Below are 26,698 nucleotides of genomic sequence, written 5' to 3'. Positions count from 1 at the left end.
TCGATCCTAAATTCTGATGGAACGCTTTTTACAGTTTCGATGTTTCGATCCATAGAAGTAATCGAATAGGAGGATCACATCCCTAACTTGCTCAATTGCTTTGGTTGGCACATGGCACAGACTAAAATCAAATGTACGATTTTTTAATTTAATATTATAAGTAAATAATCTTTTCCATTATTTTATAAATCCAGTTAAAGTGAACAGGTGTGCAAATTCATGAATACCGTTATCAAAAATTTGTATTTGTTATACTAAAACTTCGAAGAAATAATCCAAGTCAGCAACTGTGAACGGTTGGAAGATCAATTAAAATGGGTGTCCCTAAATTCTTCAGATATACCAGTGAAAGGTATCCTTGCCTGAATGAGCTGGTGAAACAATATCAGGTACAATATTTACCATATTACTCAGTCTTAAAGTTGGTACCAAAACAAAAAATGGACTTGTTTCGAAGCAACATCAATCGAATGAATTTATGTTGATTATCAATTATATTTAACGAATTTGAATTAGATTTGTTATAATTTCGTGAGTTAGAATAGTTATTGGCATATTTCTGAGACAAATTTATCTTACAGATACCAGATTTCGACAATATGTATTTAGACATGAATGGCATAATTCACAACTGCTCCCATCCTGATGACTCAAATCCTCACTTCCGAATCACTGAGGAGAAAATCTTCCAAGATATATTTCACTATATAAGTATGTTATTTCAAATTATAAAGCCTAAGAAGCTGTTCTTCATGGCTATTGATGGAGTAGCTCCTAGAGCTAAAATGAACCAGCAAAGAGGCAGGAGGTAAATATTATTTAAATATTATAAAAGTATTCTCAGAACATTAATCAATATTTGTTTTAATTAAAAATGTTATCACCTTTTATCAAATGTTGTAAAATAGGTGATTGACAAATATTACACCACATTAAAGAAATTTGTTCCATTGAAATCAAATAAATTTCTCTTTTTAATATAATTAACTAGGTGTCGCCCTCGACTCCGTTCGCGCGGAATTAAAAAAAACTTAATAATAAGCCTATGTGTTCTTCTAGACTATGTTCTACATCTGTGCCAAATTTCATCAAGATCCGTGGAGCCGTTCAGGAGATACCTTCAAACAAACATCTATCCCTCCATCTAAACATTCGCATTTATAATATTAGTAAGATAATGATTACTGTTATTTCTGTAGATTTAGATCAGCAAGGGAAGCAGAAAAATTGGAAGAAGATGCAAAAGAGAAAGGTATACTGTTGCATTTTTTCCTAAATTTTCTAAGAAAAGAAAATACTTAACCAGTGAAGTGTCACTGGTTAAGTATTTTAACCAGTGAAGTGTCACTGGTTAAGTATTTTAACCAGTGAAGTGTCACTGGTTAAGTATTTTAAGATTCAAACCTTACGGCCACTCAAAGTAAGCCGTGAGCAGATGTTTGTACAGCTGGGTACTACATGATCATATGGGTGGAGAAAAACACACATAGTGGTCGGCCCTGTATTTCTGTATGTCACAAATGTAATGGAGTTCTGTGTTGTATCTCTTGTGAAATTGCTACTGCCTTATATTTTATTCATACTAACAAATTCCTGCAGGTGAAGTTCTTCCAACGGAGAAGCGTTTTGATAGCAATTGCATTACACCTGGTACGGTGTTCATGGCACGTTTACATGAGCAGTTAAAATACTTTGTTAAGAAGCAAATATCTGAAGATCCACTTTGGGCCAAAGTGAAAGTAATATTGTCTGGACATGAGGTACATTTAATAACATTTGACCCCAGATAAGTGAGAGTCTAACAAACCTCGATAATTTTATTGCTTATAGAGGATTCCTTCTAACCAGAACTCAGGACCGAAAAAGACTAGCTTTCAGGGATTTCTCGCTTATCCAAGTTCAACAGTATATTGTTCGCTCATTTGCGCCAAATTTGAATATAATTCACAAAGATTATTTTACTAAACAAATAGCCTTATCCTATATTAATTTTTATATTAAATATAGCTTCTCCACTTTAACTATAGATTCTTAAATGTAATAGCACTGTCCATCAAGGGTAGTTGGCCTTAGTGGAGGTCTCACTCGTAAAGTAATGAATTCACTAATCAACACATCTGATAAAAGTAGTAACCAATGGCAGATCAACCCAAAAACACTAGATTTTTCAAAATTTACCATTGGCTTAATTAACTTAAAAAAGAATACAATGTTTAAAATTAATATGATAATATATCTCAGTATGTTTTTATATTTTCAATGTTCGGTTCCAATAGTGTTGTTTGGTTTACAGACGCCCGGTGAAGGCGAGCATAAGATTATGGATTACATACGTTGGGCTCGTTCCCAGCCTGACTATGACCCTAATACAAGACATTGTTTGTATGGCTTGGATGCTGATCTTATAATGTTGGGAATGTGTACGCATGAACCACATTTTGCATTGTTGAGGGAAGAGGTATGTAGTTATTCTTAATTTTAAGATATCCTTGATTAATATATAAAAATTCAATTGTTTGTGTTTGTGTACAAGATAGATTTGAAATATGTTGCCAGTGTCAATTTTTCTGTCTGATTAAGAGAAATTATTGGTAGAATGGTTTTCCCAAAGAGCAATATCGAACTTAATGCATTGCATTCTCACTCTGTCTTCTTCTTAAGACTTAAGTTAGAATGAATAATAATAATAATTGATCTTAAAAGTAGTTAATTTGGCCATGGGGGGTCTGAGGTAAAAGTTCATTTTGGAAAAGGGGTCAATTGTCCAAAATAGTTTGGGAATCTCTGGTCTATACTTTCTTTATGCCATAAGATATTTTATATTGGACATGCTATATTGTCTTTGTTATACCGAATAAAGTAGGTAAAATAATGTCTGTTTTTAGGTGAAGTTTGGTAAAACAACACAGCGTGCTACCAGTCCTGAAGAAACGAACTTTTACCTCCTCCACCTATCTCTACTTCGTGAATATTTAACACAAGAGTTTATAGACATCAAAGATAACTTGCCGTTCAAGTTTGATATAGAGAAAATTGTTGACGATTGGGTATTAATGGGTTTCCTAGTTGGTAATGACTTTATACCCAATTTGCCCAATATGCATATAAATAATGATGCATTGCCCATATTATATAAAACATATATGACAGTTTTACCAACATTAGACGGTGAGTTACATATTTTTATTTACTTTGTATTATTTTGAATAACTATTAATGCTGTTTAGATTTTTTAATTTAGGTTTAATAAAACTAGTACTTAATTTATAACCTAAAAGCAATAATGACATCTACGATTTCAAAATTGGTAAGTGGTCACAATAGAATACATCAGACACTCGGGTAAAAAAAAGACATTACAAGACGCAGACATAAAATTATTGTATTTTTAGGTTATATTAATGAAGCGGGAGATCTAAATTTACCTCGATTTGAGCTGTTTATGCAGGAACTAGCTAAAATTGATAAAGAAAAATTTCAAGACACATATGCTGATTTGAAATTTTTCGAAGCAAAAACAGGACGGAGACCGAATGAAAATGAAAGAAAAGTGGTAGGATTTCACAATGTTTTATTAACTTTTTTAAAGCAATATTTTTTGTGATTAACACATAATTAAGATGTGTTATGAAAGAATAAAGCGTCACAAGCGTTATCTAGGCTTGATAACATATCTTTTAACAGCATAATTTTTATATTTTGCATAATATTAAAGTAATTAATTTCGTAATGCTATTTAATTAATATCAATTGTGAATAAATCAAACATTGTAATATAAGATATTTGATGCAAAAGTATTATAAAAGAATTAAACTAACAGCGAAATAATGAATTTAACTCTACTTCATAATAATCCTCGCTGTAGTATAAACTTAAACCGAGCGTAAATAAACAAAAATGTCAGACGTTCCGCAATGACGGATGGAAAGAGACTGCTTTGGGCAGCAGCGCATGCGTCCTTATAAAACCTTTTGTGTGGCTACCCTCAACAGTCCTAACAGTAATATATATTTTTGTGGTCACTGTAATATATATTTTTTTTCCAGTACAAGCCAAACAATGATGACACATTTAATGTCAACATAGATGACATCAAAGCTAATAAGCCTGATGATGAACTGCAAGCACTCATCAAGGCAACGGAGGACATGGTAATTTAACTTAATAACATAAGTGTTCTTCCAGACTATGTTCTACATCTAATCTAAATTTCATCAAGATTCATCCATCCAAACAAACATCCATCTAAACTTTAAACATCCGCATTTATAATATTAGCAAGATCATCATCAACCTGTCCTTATCCCTATGGAGGGTCGGCACAGTATGTACTACTTCTCCATACATTTCTATCAGCCGTCATATCTGAATTTACCCCCTTACACATATCCTCTTTCACACAATCTATCCATACTTTCTTTGGTCTTCCTCTACCTTTATAGTCAGTTATGAACATTATCCCTCCGCATAACATGTCCAAACCACACTAACAACACAATATTAGCAAGATATATTAATTTTTTTTGTGTTTGTCGCTTATGTGTGCTTAAATTACTGAATAGATTTTGATAAGATTTTAGTAGGGTATTCTGATGATTCCGGTGAAGGTTTGTCTCCTATAAAAATTGAAAAAATATTTTTTTTTTTTAGTATATGGACGATATGGATATAAATAGTGATGAGGAGTATGAAGAAACGAGTGACGGTGAGTTATAGTTCATGATAAATATTTTTAAAGGTATAAAATGTTTAGATTTTATCTCATCATCAGCTCACTATATGTCCCCACTGAGGGGCTCGGAGCCTACCCCAAGTTAGGGGTGACTAGGCCATAGTCAGCCACGCTGGCCAAGTGCGGGTTGACTTCACACATATCATTGAATTTCTTCTCAGATAAGTTCAGCATCACGATGTTTTCCTTCATCGTAAGAACGTCGGATAAATGTACATATGTAAATCGAAAATCGAAAAACACATTGGTACATGGCGGGATTCGAACCCGGGACCTGCAGATTGCAAGTCATGTGCTTAACCCCTGAGCCACCGACGTATTAGATTTTATCTAACTAAAATAATTTCAGAGGAAGCGAACATAGAAATGGAGTTCATTCTGCACAAGAAAGATTATTATATGAACAAATTGGACTATTCTAAAGTTACCGAGTAAGTACTGAAATCATTGAATATAGAAATTTTCTGTTAGTTACTTATGATTCTGTTTATTAATTGAAACAAGCTTTTAAATGTGGGACTACTTAGAATTTTTAAATGGTCACTGAGGGAAAGGTCTACTTTTAAAAGATTTACTATGAGAAAATTACCCTTAGTGGTAGTTTAAGTTGCCTCATCAAAAGTCCTTAAATACATCAATAAATCAACTTAACAACTCTGTAATAGTTAATGTAGTTAAATCTCATTAATTCCACATTGAAGGTACCGTTAGTGTCAATTAAACTTTGTGTAATTTACTTTAAGTGTCTTTTACTTGTAGCGAGGTGTTGGCTGACCAAGCGGAGGGCTATGTACGAGCTATCCAGTGGAACCTGTGGTATTACTACAAGGGATGCCCGTCCTGGTGCTGGTATTATCCCCATCATTACGCACCATACATCTCCGATATCAAAGGATTTAAAGATCTCAAGATAGAATTTGAATTGGGTGAACCTTTTAAACCGTTCGAACAGGTAAGCTTTTTTTTATGTACATAAGATAATCAGTAAATAATAAATTATTTCAAGTTTGACGTAGACTTTCTTCCTTTTTCATATAAGAAATATTCAATACAAAGTTTTGGAAATAACCCCCCGAATGTATGGAAGAAAAATTAGTTTTTTTTTTTGTTTGTAAAAAAATCTTGTTTAAAAATTTTTAATTATATGTCATGACAATTGTATGACAACAAATTGTAAATTTGCAGTTATTAGCAGTGTTGCCAGCTGCCAGTAAACATCTTCTGCCGACACCTTTTCATGATCTGATGACGGATGAAGACTCCCCCATAGTGCACTACTACCCCGTGCACTTTGAGACCGATCTCAATGGCAAGAGGAATGACTGGGAGGCTGTTGTTCTTATACCATTTATTGATGAGGTAAGGTAACTTAGATATTTTTACTGAAATAAGATATAGAGTATATAATAATAATTAAAAAAAATCAAAACTCCTTTTGGAAGTTGATTAAAAAAAAATCTTGAGAGGTGTCAAGGGACACCCGGGTGGAACGAAGTTCCTTTCGATTAATTAGTGAAGGAATTGTAATAAAATAATTTTTTTTTTAAGCACTGTTCAATGCGAAATAGAAATGAAAATATCTGGCTTGCTTTCTATAAGAGAGAGAGAGAGACAGTGTGTCGTGTTCTATAAGTGAGAGAGAGACAGACGGCAAAAAGTGTCGTGACAACTTTTCGTAAGAATTTTTTCGGTCTAGCCCCCTTTCACAACGCGCTATAAGGAACTTCGTTCCAATACAATTGAAGGAGTGAAAGTAGATCATAATCATCATTATCAGCTCATTATACGTCCCCACTGAGGGTTTCGGCACTTACCCTAACTTAGGGGTGAATATTTGAAGAGGACTAAAGTTACTTTTAAGGAAAGGTTGATAGCAAAGGTTTCGAACTATATATTTTTGTTTCAGGCAAATTTGTTGTCAGCAATGGCACCTTGTTACCAACGTTTGACTGAAGAGGAATTAAAAAGGAATAGTCATGGACCCATGTTGATATATAACTGGTCACCTGCGAACTTAGGTGTGTATTGTTATAATTATTTGTAACTAGCTTTTACCCGCGACTCCGTCCACGCGGAATAAAAAACAGAAAACGGGGTAAAAATTACCCCGTTACCTGCCCACCAATTTTCAGTCAAATCGATTCAGCCGTTCTTGAGTTATAAATAGTGTAACTAACACGACTTTCTTTTATATATATAGATTTGTATAGACATGAGTGGTCAATAACTGTAACATTTTTTTTGTTACTTTATTTTAAATGTTAAAAGGTAAGTATGCAATTTGGAATAATTACTAAAAAAAGAAAAACAGGATTTGTTTTGTAAAATATCGTGTTTTTATGCAATTTGAAATAGCCTTTTTTTTTTTTTTCAAAAACTGGTAAAATTCTCATCGACGCCAATAACTAGACAAATTACCCTAATTTCACTTTGCTATTAATTAATTTTTCAGGTGTGGCATTTGCTCCGGCATACTTCCCTCCTATAACAGAGAACCACGCTATCGAGCTGTTGGTGTGGAGGTCCAAGCTGGATGTACCCGAAGACCAGCTGAAGAGAGGCATGTTGCCCAATGCCAAACGTGATCTGCTGTATCCTGGCTTCCCTACCATGCGACATCTTAAATATCAGGTATTAAGTAATAAGTCAATTAAAAGGCCGGAGGCCTAATTTTAATCTTCTTTCCCTTCCGGCCTTTTTCTATTAGGAAAGGATGGGAAGGGGAAATGGATTTGGCGGAAGAGGGGACGCATAGGAAAGGGGGAATATCTTACATCCCTTTCTCCATTGATTAAAGGTAGGCAATGCGTCTGCATTTGCGGATGTCTATTGGCAACGATCGCTTCGCTATTTCAGCGAATTCAGGTGGCCATTGACTCGTTTGCCAAAAGAGATTTATATCTATCCAGTAATAAAATAAGAATAATATTTCAGACCAGTTTGGTGAAGAAGCATGTGAAAGTATTTGACCAGCCATCACGCAATGAGAACATGATTGTGGAAATAATAAGAGACGAGGAACCTCCGGTAGAGCAGGTGGCTCGGGAACTACTCGGCAAAGTCATATGGGTCGGCTGGCCACATCTTACTAAAGCTAAGTAAGTTATATTATGTTACAGTATGCATTAAATAACTTATATATTATTAAATTATATCGATGCGTTTAGTTAAAATAAATTACAGAGATCACATCATATTAGTGGACTTAGTAGGAATGTTTGTGACAATCTTATAGTATCGTAATCGGTAAAATCTCATAATAATATTCGTGCTAGCCCCCCTTTAATTTAACTTCAAATTCAAATTATATTTAGTATTATTGATGTACTTCTCTCAGTCTGTCTAATTTTCACGCTAAAACTACTGACCAAAGTCCAAAGTCTGGGAAAAAACATAGACTTTTTATGAGAAAAAAGAGTGATAAGAGGCAAATAGTGTGATGAAATGTATGGAAGTATCATTATTAAAGCCAAAGACTTGAAACTTATTTTCAGACTATTGATTCTATTAGGTCCTTACATATGAAATTGGCGTTTTGTATGGGAGGAACAAAAAGTCGAATATTTTTTAATATAATATATTTAATTAATCAAAGTATGAACCATTATTTTCTATGCACTTTTGCCATCTCATAGGTAGTTAATTGATCCCTTTACTAAAAAAACCAGTCGGACGGGAATCAATAAAATCTTTGAAGGCGATTTGGACTGCCCCATCGGAGTTGAATTTTTTCCCTTGCAAGAAGTTATCCAAATTTCGAAAAAAATGGTAATCTGTTGGAGCAAGGTCCGGGGAGTACGGACGATGTCTTAGACTTTCCAATTGAAGCTCTTCTAATTTAGTAGCCGTCTGTTGCGCAGTGTGTGGTCTAGCGTTGTCGTGAAGCAGCAGTGGCGTGGAGCGATTGACCAGCCTAGGTTGTTTAGCCGCTAGCTTTTCCATCATGGTTTGCATTTGCTGACAATAGACATCAGCCGTAATAGTCTGGCCAGATTTGAGAAAACTGTAATGAACAATACCGGCACTAGTCCACCAAATGCTTACAAGTAACTTTTTTGGGGTTAATTTTCGTTTGGGGCAGGATTTGACTGGCTGGCCAGGATCCAACCATTGCGCTGAGCGCTTCCGATTATCGTAAAGAACCCATTTTTCATCACAGGTAATGATTCGGTTTAAAATACCTTCATTATTGTGCCGGTTTAGTAATGTAACGCAACAGTCGACGCGCGTTTGCCGGTTTGCTTCAATCAATTCGTGAGGTACCCACCTTTCAAGCTTTTTAATCTTCCCAATTTGCTTCAAGTGAATTAAAACAGTTTTATCACTAACATCGCAGCCTGCAGCTAACTCGGACGTGGTTTGCGATGGATCCGCTTCCACAATAGCCTTCAACTCTTCATTATCAACTTGAGTCTCAGGCCGTCCACGGGGCTTGTTCTGCAGATCGAAATTTCCAGAACGAAAACGTTGGAACCAAAAACGAACTGTGTTTTCTTTTGCAACACGACCGCCATACACATCATTCACCCTTCGAGTCGTTTCCGCAGCACTAGTGCCACGGCGGAACTCGTACTCGTAAATAATGCGATATTTTAAGTTTTCCATTTTGTAAAATGAGTGACGCAAACAGAAAAAAACAGAAGAAAAAAAAACAAATGAATGACGGTCATCGAACCACAAATACATGAGTCTATAGCTGTACAAATTTGAATTTGGAATTCCTTACCAAAGAGGAGAAATTCGTGATTAAAGTGGCCAGTACGAAAAACGCCAATTTCATATGTAAGGACCTAATATATAAATGTGAAATTCAAAGTTTGTAGCAGTTTTATTATTGTATTTATCCTTAAGAGTGTTAAAAAACTATAGGGAAAAGTGACCCAAAGTCATTATTCCAAACGGACAAAGTCACAGCAAATAAGACATTAGATCGTTAACTAATAAATTAAGCAGTATTTATTATGATTTCCAGAGTGATATCAGTATCAAATGAAAAAATGAGACTGCATTACATCGGCAAGAACAATGTGGACGTCCAGGGTACTTATTCTACGGAGATGAACGCTGGTAACTTACATAAGCAATGGATATCAGAACGATCTACTATTATTGAACAGTAAGTTACTTTTTGTATATCATATCTTTTTTTTTCATCTTTTGAGGGGAAGACAAGATATTGTGGGGTACCCATTAATAACCCCTTCGATGGCCAAACACAGTGGTGGTTCCGATATCTTTGAAGAAGGCATTGAAAATAGTATTTTATATCTAGCAAAGTGTTGCACAGTGGGTTTCCACTACTGAAACATGTAAAAACACAATTTTTTTTTTCAAAGTAAATGATTTCGTCAGTAAACCATATTGATAGTTATTGATGTATAATTAATCAATTTATTTAAAGATAATTTATTTTTCAGCAACATGAATCGACTTGGCATTGAGTTGGGTGATGTCAATATAATAGTCCACGCTGTTAATATTAAAGGTATTTTTTATTAGTTTTTAATATTTCTTTTTATTTCGATGATTTTCTAAAGTTTTTTATTATTATTTATTTATGTTTATTTTTATACCAATATCAGTGGAAATGAAAAAATTTTAACTAAAATTTTTGTTACTCCGTTAGTCCCTTAGTGGAAATGTGTCTTAACAGATTATCTATTCCAGGCTATAAATATATAATCCAGGACAATACAAAGATGGTGCGTAAGGCGGAGTGGTGCGAAGTACCTTGTGGGTATGCGTTGCAGGCTGTAGTGCCTTCAGCTAATGCCTACGTCACTCAGACTCCCGGCAAGTTCTGTTCACCTCAAGAAGCCTATCCTGCAGGAGATCATGTGTTTTTATTAACACAGGGACAGTACTATGGATGTTTAGCTAAGGTATATTACATTTTAATTTATTTTGTCATATAATGTCTTAATATACTTATTATATTTGTATGTAAAATAGATTATTTTATTTGTAACTTAAATATGTCAAATTTAGGCAGGATTGATGATTTTTTTTAAATTTTATTTACAAACAACTGCATAGCATCCTTACAGTATAATTTGACATAATATTCACTTTACATAATAGTTTACACGATAATATATTTTGTAATAACATTAAATAATACATAACAATGACTAATAATAAAAAATACATAGATAAACAGTGCAAGAATATCAATCTATATATATATATATATATATATATATATATATATATATATATATATATATATATATATATATATATATATATATAAAAGAAAGTCGTGTTAGTTACACTATTTATAACTCAAGATCGGTCGAACTGATTTAGCTGAAAATTGATGGGGAGGTAGCTTAGAACTAGGAGACGGACATAGGAACTTTTTTATCTTGTTGTCGCGGGTAAAAGCTAGTACGTAACTAAACATCAATATTCACATTGTCTTCCACACATCTGTATGCGATCTGTGAATTTCAGCTTGTTACAACTAAATAAATCTATAATCTAGATATGTTGTTAAGAAATGTCTTTTTTAATTTTTTTTTACCAACAAAAAACTTTTTTACAAAAACATATGTATCTCTTTCATTATTTTAATAAAAAATAGAGATGGAATATGTTTGTTTAGTTTTGTCACAGTTGTATTGATGTGTATCAGATCGTGGAGTCTGAGGGTATGGGTAGCGGGCGCATCAAAGTGTTGGTGCGCGAGGCAAGCGAACCTGTACCCAGCTGCAGCGCTACTGCCAGCCCGTACCGCACCGCGCACCACGCTGCTGCAGCCTGTGGTAACATTAAAAAAAACCCTATATAAAAATCTATAATTTCAGAGTTAAGCCTTGCTTCATCTAGTTTTAAATAGATAGACCACACAGAAGACAGGCGTCAAGTGGAAGTAATTCCGTGCACAGTCTGATGAGTGTGGTGCTGGAGGCCTTATTTTAGTTCATTTTCCCTTCCCACCCTTTTCTTATTAGGAAAGGATGGGAAGGGGAGGTGGATTTGATGGAGGAGATGCATAGGAAGGTTAAATATTCTCTTTTTGTGCGTCTCCTCCTTCGTAGATTGAGGGTAGGCAACGCACCTGCAATTGCAAATGTCGGGGCAGCGGTCGCTTCGCCATTTCAGCGAATTCATGTGGCCGCTCGCTCGTTTGCCACCTTGTAATATAAAAAAAACAAAGATTACCCTTATTGTTTGTATTATACGATCCAAGGTATATTCTCAGGTAGGGGATATATTTCCTTTGTGTACCCTCCTCTGTCGATTAAAGGTAGGCAACACATCTACAATTGCAAATGTCTATGGGCAGAGATCGCTTCGCCTTTTCGGCGAATTCATGTGGCCGCTTGCATTTTTGTCACCTTATGATATAAAAAATCCATCTTTCTTTGGTATTTCAAAAATATTCAAGCAGCTTTTATCCATTGGTGTGTGAGATAAAAAAAAAATTGTAAATAGTTTTACATCTTGATGCATTAATTTGTATATATTTTTCAGGTATATCCGCACAAATGTTGTCTCGTATCACCGGCACTGTTCTTGTTATTCTCGGGGAGAGGAATAATCTTCCCACAGAGAATCAGAACAAACTTAATATTGGTCTCAACCTTAAGTTCAACAAAAAGGTACTAAGGTCTTATCGTAATATCCATTTATTTTATAAATTATCTGTCGCCCGTGACTCTGTTCGCACGAAATTAAATAAAAAACTTGATAACTGTTGGTTTCTGAGACCATAATCTATGTACAAAACATATCCCATTATCTTTTGTACACAAGACACGACAAGAGACAATATGTTTTGAATAGGGATTTTAGTCTGTGAAACCTACGGTTAATAGACTATGTGTTCTTCCAGACTAGGTTCTATATCTATGCCAAATTTCATCAAGATCCGTTGAGCAATACCGAAGACACCTTCTAACAAACATCCATCCATCCAGCTATCTAAACATTCGCATTTATAATATTACTAGTATCATATATTAGTACTGTTTGTCTTATTGTAACATTACATTGGAATTAAAAAGTAAAATATAAAAAAATCACACCCTTATCAAATAATACTGTTCACCTAAATTGCCACGAGATGGCGTTATTACAAATTTTCTTGTCGCCAACCAACGAAGCGGTCGCGGCCGCTTTAAAAACTGTCAACGAGTCTGCAAAACACCTAACGTCGTGCCGTGAGTTTATTTTCAATTTTAATTAACTTTACTCAATTTATCATACAAAAAAGTGGTCCTTCGGCTCGGTTGTGAATTAGTGAACTATAAAAGTGTAAAAAATTTGTTTATTACGTGTTTCTTCAATAGTTAATGTTACTTGGAACTATCGAACATTCCCGACACCCACCAGAACTACCGCCTAAATTTTACTAAAATTTTACAACAAAGAAAATGGATTTAGACAAATTAATATTGTGCCAATTAGATAAATTAGAAAAAATACAAAAGAATCAAGTAAATTTTAGCAAATCACCCAAAAGTAGATTAACACATTGTTACGTAGAAACAAGATTACAAAATTTAGAACAAATTTGGGAGTCATTCAATAGTACTCACGACGAAATAATAAGGTGCGTAAACAAAGATCAAAGAAAAAGTATAGCCTATTTTACCAAGGAGACCTTTTATGAGTGTGAAGAAATTTATTTGAACTTTAAGGGTGAGTTGAAAACCAAATTAAATGAACATGCAGCAACATTAACACTTCAACAGACATCACAAGGTAATTCATCACATGGCAATTCATCACAACATACTGAGCTTAAACTTCCTAGTATTAACATACCAACCTTCACTGGAAAGTATACTGAGTGGCAATCATTTCATGATATTTATGAATCTTTAATTCACAATAATAACAAGTTGGATAATGTGCAAAAATTGCATTATTTAAAAACAAGCCTTAGCGGAGAGGCAGAGACACTTTTAAGAAGTATATCAGTAACTAACAGTAATTACACATTAGCATGGGAGACACTCAAGAAGCGGTATAACAACAAAAGGTACATTTCTAATTGTATTTTCAAGAAACTATTTAGCTTAAGGCCCTTAAGTGTGGAGTCGGAACAAAGCATAAAACAACTTTTAGATGTAACTTCAGAATGCATCAGTTCTTTAAGAAACTTAGGGCTACCAACACAATCTTGGGATGCTATCATAGTGTACCTCACCGTCTCCAAGCTAGATTCTGAGAGCCACAGGCTGTGGGAACAAAACATCTGCGACTTTAATGAATTTCCAACTTTAGAGAATTTGTTTAACTTTTTAGAAAAAAGATTTAGATCATTAGAGATGATTGAATACAAGAGTAAACCAGTAAAATCAAAATCCTTTCATTCTTCAAAGGTGGATGAAGAGAAAATATTAAGTTGTTCATTTTGTAAGGATAATCACTACATATACCAATGTAAGGATTTTGCAAAACAGGATTACAAGGACAAACAGACATTTGTTCAAAACAACAAACTTTGCTATAATTGTCTTATACCAAATCACTCAGTTTTCCAATGTAAGAGAAACACAAGGTGTAGGGTTTGCCAGAAGAAACATCATTCATTATTACACCCAGAAAAAAGAGATTTTAGTGAAACTCCACAGACGTTAGGGCATGAAGTAAAACAAGCAGACGAACACAAGTCGGTATCACATCATTCATACAACCCTGGCCAAGTACTATTGGCAACGGCTCTAGTAGACATTCCCGCAAGGAATGGGCAGATACAAACCTATAGGGCTCTACTAGACCAGGGCTCGCAAAGTTCATTTGTGACAGAGGATTTTGTTCAAACTACAGGTTTGAGGCGACAAAAAAATAACTGCAAATTCCACCTTAGTGAAGGTAAAACAATAAGTTCTAGATATACAGTGGAATTTGAATTGAAGTCAAGATACCGGTCAAACTTTACTTTATGGATACAAGCATATGTAATAAGTCATATAACAACATACTTACCTCAAAAACACATCAACTCGTTGGACTGGCCAGAGATAGAATCAATAACTCTAGCAGATCCTAATTTCAGAATACCAGGAAAGGTTGACATGCTGTTAGGGGCCAGCGTTACCAGCAAGATTATGGAGGAAGGTTTGTTAAGGAGCCCGGTTGGTACTTTAGCGCAGAAAACACAACTGGGATGGATTATTTCAGGAGATACAAACACAACTATAGAAAACAACAGAATTATAAGTATGCATTCTTGTGTATGTGAAAACAACATGCTTAAAAGGTTCTGGGAAATAGAAAATGAATTTCTTACAACAGAGAGGAAGAAGACAAAGGAGGAAGAACAATGTGAAGACATTTATAAAACAACCACAACCAGGATGGAGTCTGGAAGATACAAGGTTAACTTACCTTTTAAAGAGGATATCCAAACTCCTGTAGAAAAGTGTGGCAAAACAAAGGAAATTGCTACGGCAAGATTTCTTAAGTTAGAAAAAAGATTTAAATATGAAACAAAGTTAAGGGAAGCATACAAAAATGTTATAAATGAATATCAAGAACTAGGACATATGGCTTTAGCCAACGAAGACAGCGACAATGCCATATATTTACCGCATCATCCGGTGATTCGAGAAGACAAGGACACTACCAAGGTCAGGGTAGTTTTTGATGCATCATGCAAGGGCACTGGAGGTTCATCACTAAATGACACTCTACTCATAGGACCTGCATTGCAAAGCGACCTTAGAGTTCTACTAATGAAGTGGAGAAAACATAGAATTGTATTGGTCGCTGACATAGTCAAGATGTATCGACAAGTGCTGATAGCTGATGAGCATGCCGAATATCAACGCATTATATGGAGAGATAACCCGGAGGAAAACTGCCAATCATATAAACTACTAACGGTCACCTTTGGAACCGCATCAGCTCCATACCTGGCAGTACGCACATTATTACAACTAGCTGAAGATGAAAAACACAAGTTTCCCATGGCCGCAGAAATAGTAAAGGAGTCATTTTATATGGATGACCTAATGTTTGGCTGTTCAAGCACTTCTGAAGCCTTAGAAGCTTATAAACAACTCACTCAACTTCTTAAGAGTGGAGGTTTTGAATTACAAAAATGGTCTTGTAACCAAGAGGAAGTCTTAGACATTATAGCAGAAAGCAAATCTCAACACCATGGATTTGAAATCAAGTTTGATCAAATCATCAAAATTCTTGGACTATCATGGGATAGACATGATGACAAATTTAAGTTTACTGTAAACTTACCAGAAATTCCATCAGAAATTACTAAACGCACTATTCTATCAGACGTAGCTCGTCTCTTTGATCCATTTGGATGGTTAGCACCAACCATAATACTTGCCAAGATACTAATACAGAAACTTTGGTTATGTAGCGCAGATTGGGATGAGCAGTTGCCGCAAGATTTAATAGATGAGTGGTTAACTTACCGTAAACAGCTTCAACAACTGCAAGACATCAAGATTGACCGGTGGCTACACATACAACCTGACTGTTCACTTGTACAACTGCATGGATTCGCAGATGCATCTACTGCTGCCTACTCAGCGGTTTTGTATATCAGGGTAGTTAAGGAAGATGGTGTGACTGTAACACTTCTGGAAAGCAAGACCAAGGTGGCACCACTTAAACAAGTGTCAGTGGCTCGGCTGGAGTTGTGTGCTGCGGTATTGGTGGCAAGGATGCTTTCAGAAGCCAAAGAAGTCCTGAATATACCTAAAAACGATGTATATGCATACACAGATTCAATGGTGGTGTTAGCTTGGATCCAGTCACCACCAGTTCGGTGGCAAACATTTGTTGCTAACAGAGTTGCAGAAATACAAGGAAGATTAGACAATGATAGATGGTGTCATGTAAAGTCAGAAAATAATCCTGCAGATTTGGCTTCAAGGGGAGTGCCTCCTTGTGAATTAAGAAACAAAACATTGTGGTGGTTTGGCCCACAATGGCTAAGTAACAGTGAAATTGAGCAACGCAAACCTCACATTCTTAAGACGGAATTAGAACAAAGAAAACAAACAATTAAGGTATTTAATTGCAATGTAGAGGACAACATTCTGAAGAGATTTTCAACATTTAATAGAATGATTCGAGTACTAACTTACTGTAGGAGATTTATTAATTGGAAAAGAAACAAAAACAATAATAAACAATTCACCAGTTACTTGTCCGCTGCAGAATTACAAGAAACATTATTCCAGCTCATCAAGGTTGAACAAGAAAATCAATTTAACGAAGAAATTAGTGACATCATAAACAAAGGACAAGTTAAGAAAAGAAGCAGCTTAAGAAAGTTGTCACCCTACATTGAACAAAATCTTTTGAGAGTTGGTGGACGTCTACAAGGTGCCAAAGTACCTCAAGAAATTAAACATCCTATAATTTTACCCAAGAACTCACATTTAACACACTTACTTATAAGAGATGCACATTTGAAACTGCTTCATGGAGGTAATCTACTCACCACCAATTACATAAGGTCCAGATATTGGGTTATAGGTTTAAAATCTCTTGTCAAGAAATGTATACACCAGTGTGTCACTTGTGTGAGACATAATGCCAGTACCAAACAACCCATTATGGGAAATTTACCAGCTCAACGTGTCCATCCTGGAAGACCATTTGAGATAAGCGGGGTAGATTATGCTGGACCTATCCAAATTAGAACTTCTAAAGGCCGTGGCCACAAATCCTACAAGGGCTACATATGCCTGTTTATCTGTTTTACAACCAAGGCAATACATCTTGAGGCTGTGAGTGACCTTTCGACTTCAGGATTTTTAGCTGCATTTAGAAGATTTGTGGCCAGACGAGGTCACTGTGCTCATCTATGGAGTGACAATGGCACTAACTTTGTGGGTGCGGCTAAGGAGTTAGAATTTCTGTTCAAGACGACTTCAGGTGGGTTACAACCCCAGATAGCTGAAATGATAGCCAACGATGGAACTACGTGGCACTTCATACCGCCAAGAGCACCCAACTTTGGAGGCTTATGGGAAGCAGGTATCAAATCTGTTAAGACCCATTTATTGAGAGTATTAGGGAATACAACGCTAACATTTGAAGAAATGATTACCTTGCTAGCCCAGATAGAAGCCTGTCTTAATTCTCGTCCCATATGCGAATTGAACGATGATCCCAACGATGTGGCCGCACTTACCCCATCACACTTTTTAATAGGGGAACCCTTGGTGGCTGTACCTCAGAAACAAGAAAATACATTTAATATCACGCCACAGGAGCGTTGGAAATTGGTTAGAAAAATTACTGCTCATTTTTGGCAAAGGTGGAGCGTAGAATACTTGCATCATTTGCAACAACGACATAAATGGAACTCAAAATCAAAGGCTCCAGAGATAGGTGACATTGTTCTTATAAAGGAACCTTCTCTTCCTCCTACTAAATGGCTTATGGCACAAATTATAGACACACATCCAGGTCAAGATGGAGAAGTGCGAGTGGTAAGCCTGCGAACCAAGTCAGGCTTACTGAAGCGGCCAGTTTCGAAACTGGTTGCTTTACCTTCTTCACATTAACAACTACGGTGGGCGGCGACAGGAAGAACTGAGTTCTTGGTGGGCGGGATGTTCACCTAAATTGCCACGAGATGGCGTTATTACAAATTTTCTTGTCGCCAACCAACGAAGCGGTCGCGGCCGCTTTAAAAACTGTCAACGAGTCTGCAAAACACCTAACGTCGTGCCGTGAGTTTATTTTCAATTTTAATTAACTTTACTCAATTTATCATACAAATACAATGATTCAACTTGTATAGACTTCGACTTTCTTTGTAACTTTGTGTGATTTTTTTTTCTCTTGATACATTCAAGTAATAAAGTGACATGTACATGTATTCAGAATCAAGAAGTATCCGGCTATACGCGTCGTTGCACCGTAAGCAACGCGTGGCTGTATTCAGAACGTTGTATAAATCTTGTTAAATCATACGCGCAACAATTCCCTGAGATCTTCGACAATCTGCCATATCATTATGATAAGAATGTCATATTTGAAGAGGAACTGTGGCCAGGAGAAGTTGGGTAAGTGAAACTTTATTTATTAACTAATGTGTTCTTCCAGATTATATTCTACAAACATCCATCCATCCATTTAAATACAGTCAAAACCGTTTACAGCGACATCGTTTAGAACAACATACCGGTTAAATTGACCAAAATCAAAGGTCCTGGCTGAATGTTATATACATATCTTTCCTATTAATACCTGTCACCGGTTGTTACAACTATCGGTTTTTACGACTCAATATGAGTAGTCCCTTCGATGTCGTTATAACAGATTTTGACTGTATATTTCTTTGAATCATATAGCTTTTATGTCCCTTGAAGGTCTAAATCAGTGATTGTCAAACTTATTTTCTTTCACCGCCCCCTTTGAAAATCAATTATATTTCAGAGCGCCCCTAATTTTTATTCAGCCCTAAAACTTAAAAACCACAATTTCATTACTTTAATTAATTTCAATGCCACCCATTTTTGGGCCCCTTATCACCCCCTCCTATGTTTCAAACGCCCCCAAGGGGGCGTTATCGCCCACTTTGGGAAACACTGGTCTAAATAATTGAGGCAGGATTCGAACCTACGACCGCCTAATCTGTATTCCGTACCATTTATAATTGTGCTGTTGTTGCTTTATTAAATAAGTAATTGGTATTCACAGTGAGAAGAAGCCCCAGGCTGTGATGAGCTGGCTGAAGGAGCAGGGTCATGGGAAAGCGGCGCGTCGTGCGTGCGGCTCTCAGGCCCTGGAACCTGAGGAACTGCGCGCTCTCGCAGAAGACCTGGATGTGCAGCTGCAGCGCGCTCAGATCGAGAAGACCCCCACACTGCACGTCAAATGGAACTTACTCTATAAGGTAAATCACGAGGTGCTGTTTACACTACAATGCCATCTAATGTTTGACAGTTTATGATGCCATTTTTTTCTGCTTTATATTTAGAATCGCCATTTCTAGGCAATACAATTTAGATTAATGGAGAGAAAACCCTTTTAAATTGAATTTTATCTAGGATTTACTGTTAACCTTTTTCTTATCGACCCCCTGGAGTCGATGTTGAACTTAAAGCATTCCTAATTCTCACTCTGTCTTCTTTTATTGACCTAAGTCAGAATGAAAAAAAAATAATAATCTTAAAAGTAGGTAATTTGGCCATGGGGGGTCAACACAACAGTTCATCTGTTACCTCTGACCCCCCAGTGGAATAGGGGGTCACTTTTCCAAAGTAGTTTGGGGATAAAGTAACAAAAACTTACGAAGTGATCACCGATATTACTAAATAAAAAAAAGATAATTTAAATACTAAAATTTCTATAACAGCCGGAGTTACACGAAGGGAATCTATCACCGGACCCTAAAGCTGACTACGAGATGTTTGACCGCGTGGTCTGTGTCTCCCGCACTATGAGTGTACCATTTGGTCTCCATGGCACCATCACCGCTGTGTACCAGCCCGGAGACTGTAACACTGTGCGTCTCGCTGACAAACTGAATGCCACACCCTCCTATCAAGTATTGTTCGATAAACCATTCCCTGGTGGGATGGTGGAAGAAGGCTTCAATGAACCCAGGTTTTATAGGTCAGTATCATTTGTGTTTACGATAGATTTAACTAACCGTGGATCTAGGCTAGGTCTAAGGGCTAGCTACGATTAATATAGTCTTTTTTTAAGTAAGTTAAACAAATTTTACATTTTTTTGATTTTATAGGCTGGGAAGGCAGCTGTTCCTCTCAGTTTTAATAGTTTTTCTATTATTTATTATATTTTAGATTTTTGTATACATAAATAACTAGCTTTAGCCCGAGATTCCGAAAAAAAAATTTAATTAGTAGTCTATGTTTACTTCTAGACCAGAGATGTCAAACTCAATTTTGCTGAAGGCCCATATATTAAATTTTGTATTCGTAGCGGGGTCAAATTTGAAAAAATAAATAAAAAAAGAATTGAATTATTATAACATTTATTAAATTAGAATCGAATGAAGTTTAAAAGCTCTAAAAAACATGATTTTTTTATCCGTAAGCCATATCTTTGACATGACTGTTCTTTTTTTTTTATATTACAACTACAAAAAGAGAATATTTAACCTTCCTATGCATCTCCTCCTTCATCAAATCCATCTCCCCTTCCCATCCTTTCCTTATAAGAAAAGGTGTGGGAAGGGAAAGAGGACTAAAATTAGGTCTCCGGCACCAAAGTCTATGTTCTATATCTATACCAAATTTCAGCAAGATCCATTGAACAGTTTTGGAGAAAACTTCTAACAAACATCCATCCATCCATCTAAACATTCCCATTTATAATATTAATAAGATATATTAACACAGTACAATATATTCAGAATGCAAGATACGAAGATGTTGAACATATCGTATGGTCGTAAGCTGCGAACTGCACACGCACCTGCAGAGCCGGAGTGGGCGGCGCTCAACACTCCCGTACTGCTGCGTCGAGATCAACATCGCTCTGCATTCGCCAGCTATAGGTATATAAACCATATATTGCTTTATGAAACTCTAAAGCCTGTATCACACTATCGAAAGAGATACTAAATCAAAGCTATAAAAAGTAAAACTTATAAAATCATATCAAAATTGTGTTCGATTCTCAGATTCGATGCCTTAATGTTATTCAAATTGTTAAAAAATATTTGAATCACTCCAATACATATTTGTTGTTTAACTTTTCAACTAGATGGCGTTGTTAAATTCTTGCATGCCACTATGACTTTGTTCCAACGTAATGTATCGATCTGATTTTTTTTTTGTATAGTTCTTCACAGTATATAAATTTGTATAATTTACAACTATAATTAAATAAAAATGTTACTTTTTTTTTTCATCAATCTTATCATATGATATAAAATGTAGTATTATTATCGTTTTGTAATATAACTGTATGCTGTGCAGTCCGCCAGGAGACAGACAGACACCGATTGCTGATAACAAGAACAAAGCAGTACCCAACATTGTCAACAATGGCGGACCTCCGGTTAGTGTTTAGATATAACTAACCCTATTGTTTTTACTATCTTTACAGAATATTTATATTAAATTACTATCTGTTACCCTCGACTCCGTCTGCGTGGACTTAAAAAAAAAAAATAATAAGTAGTCTATGTGTTCTTCTAGACTATGCTCTACATCTATGTCAAATTTTAACGAGATTCATGCAACCGTTCTGGAGATACCTTCAAAACAAACATCTATCCAACCATCCATCCATCCATCTAAACATTCTCATTTATAATATTAGTAAGATGAAGTCATACAAGTCTAAAACTGCCCTAAGAAAGATTTCTAGCATAAACAATAAAAAAAAACAATTCAGCATTTCAAGTTATCACTGCTTTATTATTAATATTTTCCATATTAAATATTCAGGATAATGCAACAAATCTGCTCCGAAGTCTACTCAAAATAAGCGAAAATGAATCTGATCTTAATAAAAAAAATAAGGTAACGTAATATTTTTTACCCTTTTGTATAATTTATTTGGTGATTTTTTTTTTGCATTAATCTAAGTCTCTGTCACAGAATCCTGTTGAACAAAATAACTGGCGTAAATCCGACAAGAACCCGATGTCGCCGCCAAAGTAAGCCAAATTTAAATAATTACATTATGTACACTACAATAAGACATTATATATTTATCTATACACATACATTTTCTAAGATATAACTATAAATATTGAAATCCACAAAAATATAAAACTATGTCAAAGATTTATTGTTTATAATTTTTACAAGCAGCATATTAGGTCCTTTTTGGAATTCTTTCTTTGGGTAAGAAAATTTAGGTAACAATTCTTGCCATAAAAGTAATCATATATTTTTTTATTTCACTATATACTAAACATACATATAGACACATAAGTACAAAAATGCTTTAATAAATATATAAAAAATTATATGCTAATGCATTTATATCGTCGTTCGCAGGCTTTTCTTAAAATTGTCTATTTTTAAGTATTTTTGATGGATTTTTAATTCAAATTGGTATATAATATGCTTTAGAGATTTCATTTGAATAGGAAACATCGAAAATTAGAAAACATTATACGCCTTCTAGACCTAGATTTTATTATTTTTATGCTATATAATATATTTCACTCACATAAGTCACTTCTATCCACGACTTTGTCTACGCAGAATTAAAAAAAAGGCTAAAAAAGTATATGATGTGCTATTCGAGACTATATTTATGGTAATTTTACCTAAATTACTTCTGTTCATAGTTGCTTCGTTTGGCCGCTAGAGGGCTTTAAAGTTTGCTAATTATTTTATATTCAAATATATCGAAAAATCTTTAATAGATATAAATTATATAAAAACAAAAAGAAAGGATGAGAAAGGGTAGTGGATTTGGAAGAAGAGGGGACGCATAGGAAGGGGAAATGTCTTCTTCCTGTGCGTCCCCTTCTCCGTTGATTAAAAGTAGGCAACGCTACATTTGCGGATGTCTATGGGCAACGGTCGCTTCGCTATTTCGGCGAATTCAGGTGACCGTTTGCCACCTTTTTATATAAAAAAATTATTGAAACTAGAATTTTTACTTTATTTATTTTATAATTACAGAGCAACACAAGATAATTGGCGTAACGAAAGTAATCCTTCGTTCAGTGGCAGCAGACCGCCACCACAAGGCCTGCCTAATGAATGGACTAACAGTAACTTTAAGGTATACTAGATAGTACACACAATACATAAATATAGGTATCATAGAATATAATAGTATAAAGTATCAAGAGCGTCGGTGGCTCAGGGGTTAAGTAATTGCAATCTGCAGGTCCTGGGTTCGAATCCCGCCATGTAACAATGTGTTTTTTCGAGTTTCGATTTACATATGTAAATGTATACATATCTGAGAAGAAATTCAATGATATGTGTGAAGTCAACTCGCACTCACCTGTGGTTGACTATGTCCTAGTCATCCCTAACTTAGGGTGGGCTCCGAGCCCCTTAGTGGGGACTTATAGTGAGCTGATGATGATAATGACTACAATAAGAGGAGAAAGAGCTTCAGGGTGCTAATTAAGGAAGATATCGTTGCACATTGGTGCCTTTTGGTTACATACAAAAAACATATATAAATATCAGAAAACTATAATTAAATGTTATTTTTATTCCAGAATCCGCCGCCATTACCTCAGCTGATGGGCGTATCCAAGCCATTCCAGGGGCCGGGGGCGGCTCACCTCCCCTTCCCGCAGTTCCGCCCCCACCCACCTCAGTCACACCCCCCGCATCACACGCACCCCCCGCACCCCATGTTGGCGAATAAGACCCCCAATAACATCGTCCTAGGACCCAGCTGGATACAAGGAAATGTACGTATAATGTCCAGTTTACATTAATCCAGTCCAGCGATTGAATTCATCGCGCGATTACAAAAGGAAAAAAAATTAACCCCCACTAAAACACCCAAAGTACATTCCAGGTTGGGTTTACATACATCCAGTACTGAATTCTATCGCTGGACTGGAATAGTGTAAACAGGGCCTTTATTAAATTAAAGAATCTATAACAGCTTTTATATAAATCGCTACGTAATATTTAATATATAAAATTCTCGTGTCACAGTTTTCGTTCCCGCACTCCTCCGAAACGGCTTGACCGATTCTCATGAAATTTTGTGAGCATATTCAGTAGGTCTGAGAATCGGTCAACATCTATTTTTCATAACCCCCCCCCCATTTTTTTACTGCGCGCGGACGGAGTCGCGTGCGACAGCTAGTAAATTATAAATGTAAATAAAATATCTTCCAGAATGTATCAACTGTGTCCGGTGGGGGAAAGTCAGCGGGTATGCAGAACACGGATAGAGTTGCCAACCCATTTGTACCTCTGCAAGTGCAGACCAGTCAAAGGTGAGCATAATGTATAGTAAATAATTTATCATCATCATCAGCTCACTATACATCCACACTAAGAGACTTAAAGTCTACCCCCAAGTTAGGGGTGATTAGGACATAGTCAATGCTGGCCAAGTGCAAGTTGACGTCACACATATCATTGAATTTCTTCTCAGATATGTGCAGCATCACGATGTTTTCCTTCACAGTAAGAACTTCGGATAAATGTACATATGTAAATCGAAAAACACATTGGTATATGTCGGGATTCGAATCCAGGATTTGCAGATTACAAGTCAAATGCTTAACACCTGAGCCATCGACGCTCGTATAGAAATAACGACGCTAAATATTAATTAATTAAAAAAAAAAATTTATTATGAATAATATGAATCGATATTTCCTTTCAAACTGTTTATTAGCAGATAACAAAGAAACAGACATTACCTTTAAAATGTTACCATTATAAGTTGAGCCATAATTGTAAAAAAATGGCGTTTTATGAAGCCAAGTCTAAATTATATGCAGATATCTGGACATTTTCATGTTATGTTTTGTATTTTATAACAAACTAGCTTTTACCCGCGACTCTGTGCGCGCGGAATAAAAAAAATGCACACAAAATAAAAAAGTTCCTATGTCCGTCTCCTAGTTCTAAGCTACCTCCCCATCAATTTTCAGCTAAATCAGTTCGACCGATCTTGAGTTATATATAGTGTAACTAACACGACTTTCTTTTATATATATATAGATATAAATTATTCTAGAACCTGAAACAAAAAACCTTAAAAAATATAATATAAAACTAAAGTATATCATTAAAAGTTGTCCCTTTAGTTTGTTCTGAAGATACTGGCAGCGTTCACCCTTTGAATATCTAGATTAATTCTTTTTCCGAGGTAGCTGCCAGCTTTTCGATCTCTTGTGATGTATTTTATTAGAGCAGCGTGTAAATAAGAGCAATATGTATATATTAAGTAACTGTTTTATTTGGCACCATCACACGCTACAGTCCGCCATTACAACCAAAAAGGAAAAGGAACATAGATTATAAAATGTTGATTGTCAATATTGTTCATCAACATGTTTTATATACAAGGATATTTATCTTTCTATTTGTTACAGACGAGTACAAAACAACAGTGTTCCGTCGAGCAGTAGAAGAGAACCTGAAGGTGCGCCTGCGCAGTCACTCCAACAGTACTCCGCACAACCGCAACACACGCTACAACAAGACGGCCAGGTCAGTTTAAATATATTTTATATGCCTTTATTAAGTACTAGCTTTTACCCGCGACTCCGTCCGCGCGGAATAAAAAATAGAAAACGGGGTAAAAATTATCCTATGTCCGTTTCCTGGTTCTAAACTACCTGCCCACCAATTTTCAGTCAAATCGATTCAGCCGTTCTTGAGTTATAAATAGTGTAACTAACACGACTTTCACACGCGACTCCGTTTGCGCAGAATTAAAAAAAAATTTAATTCTACATCTATGCCATTCATTAGGTTCCGTTAAGCCGTGCTGTAGATACCTTCTAATAAACATTCATCCACCCATACATCCATCCAAAAATTCGCATTTATAATATTAGTAAGATAAAGTTATTAAAATAAAAATAACAGCGCCTAAAATATAAAATTAGCATCAAGAACATTAACGTAACTTTTGCTATTATTTAATACTAAACTGATATCAAAATTGGTTCAAGTTAATTCTTTCCATTTGTTATAGTACCAAATAAACCAAAATATTGTTTTCAGACGCCCCAACAGTCACAAAACGCGAAAAAGAAACCGCAAAGAAAGAAGAAACCGAGGATAGCGGCTAATTTACCTTTTCAAATGGACTAAAATTTAAATATATACAATATGTCTGTGTGTTTGTGTGTATGTGACATATATTGTTATTCTTATAAAGACAACGCAAAGTGATTAGATTAAGTAAAGAATTATTAAATGAAGTTTTGACTTGTCATTGTTACACAACTCGACGGGGGCATTGTCGTGCCCCTATATTTAACTTAGTTATGTTGTTAGTTAGATATAGTCAAATGTTGCCATTTTTGCAGCATTTTCACATAATCTTTATTAATCTAATCACAAAAATACTAGTTATTTTTACGG

The 26,698-nt window shown here is 35.5% G+C and overlaps 1 protein-coding gene across 1 annotated transcript; it reads left to right on the top strand.

The window, feature by feature from the left end:
* Nucleotides 1-33: 33 nt before the first annotated feature.
* On the top strand, nucleotides 34-26,698 carry LOC106721332 (5'-3' exoribonuclease 1). The gene is made up of 32 exons (XM_045678469.1): nucleotides 34-389; nucleotides 582-808; nucleotides 1,200-1,252; nucleotides 1,600-1,760; nucleotides 2,294-2,458; nucleotides 2,886-3,168; nucleotides 3,393-3,553; nucleotides 4,048-4,152; nucleotides 4,652-4,706; nucleotides 5,083-5,164; nucleotides 5,493-5,685; nucleotides 5,919-6,092; nucleotides 6,640-6,751; nucleotides 7,186-7,364; nucleotides 7,668-7,831; nucleotides 9,706-9,849; nucleotides 10,151-10,218; nucleotides 10,401-10,615; nucleotides 11,371-11,500; nucleotides 12,213-12,340; nucleotides 18,561-18,742; nucleotides 19,380-19,575; nucleotides 20,038-20,297; nucleotides 21,061-21,204; nucleotides 21,629-21,710; nucleotides 22,103-22,177; nucleotides 22,256-22,314; nucleotides 23,297-23,399; nucleotides 23,851-24,048; nucleotides 24,488-24,588; nucleotides 25,699-25,816; nucleotides 26,336-26,698. Exons 1-32 carry the CDS (start codon nucleotides 315-317, stop codon nucleotides 26,423-26,425), a joined length of 4,482 nt encoding a protein of 1,493 aa, XP_045534425.1. The 5' UTR covers nucleotides 34-314; the 3' UTR covers nucleotides 26,426-26,698.

Source organism: Papilio machaon, chromosome 6 (genome assembly GCF_912999745.1).
Source record: "Papilio machaon chromosome 6, ilPapMach1.1, whole genome shotgun sequence".
NCBI classification, from domain to species: Eukaryota; Metazoa; Arthropoda; class Insecta; order Lepidoptera; family Papilionidae; genus Papilio; species Papilio machaon.
Note: the sequence above shows the minus strand (reverse complement) of the source record. Positions and strands in the feature narration are given on the sequence as shown.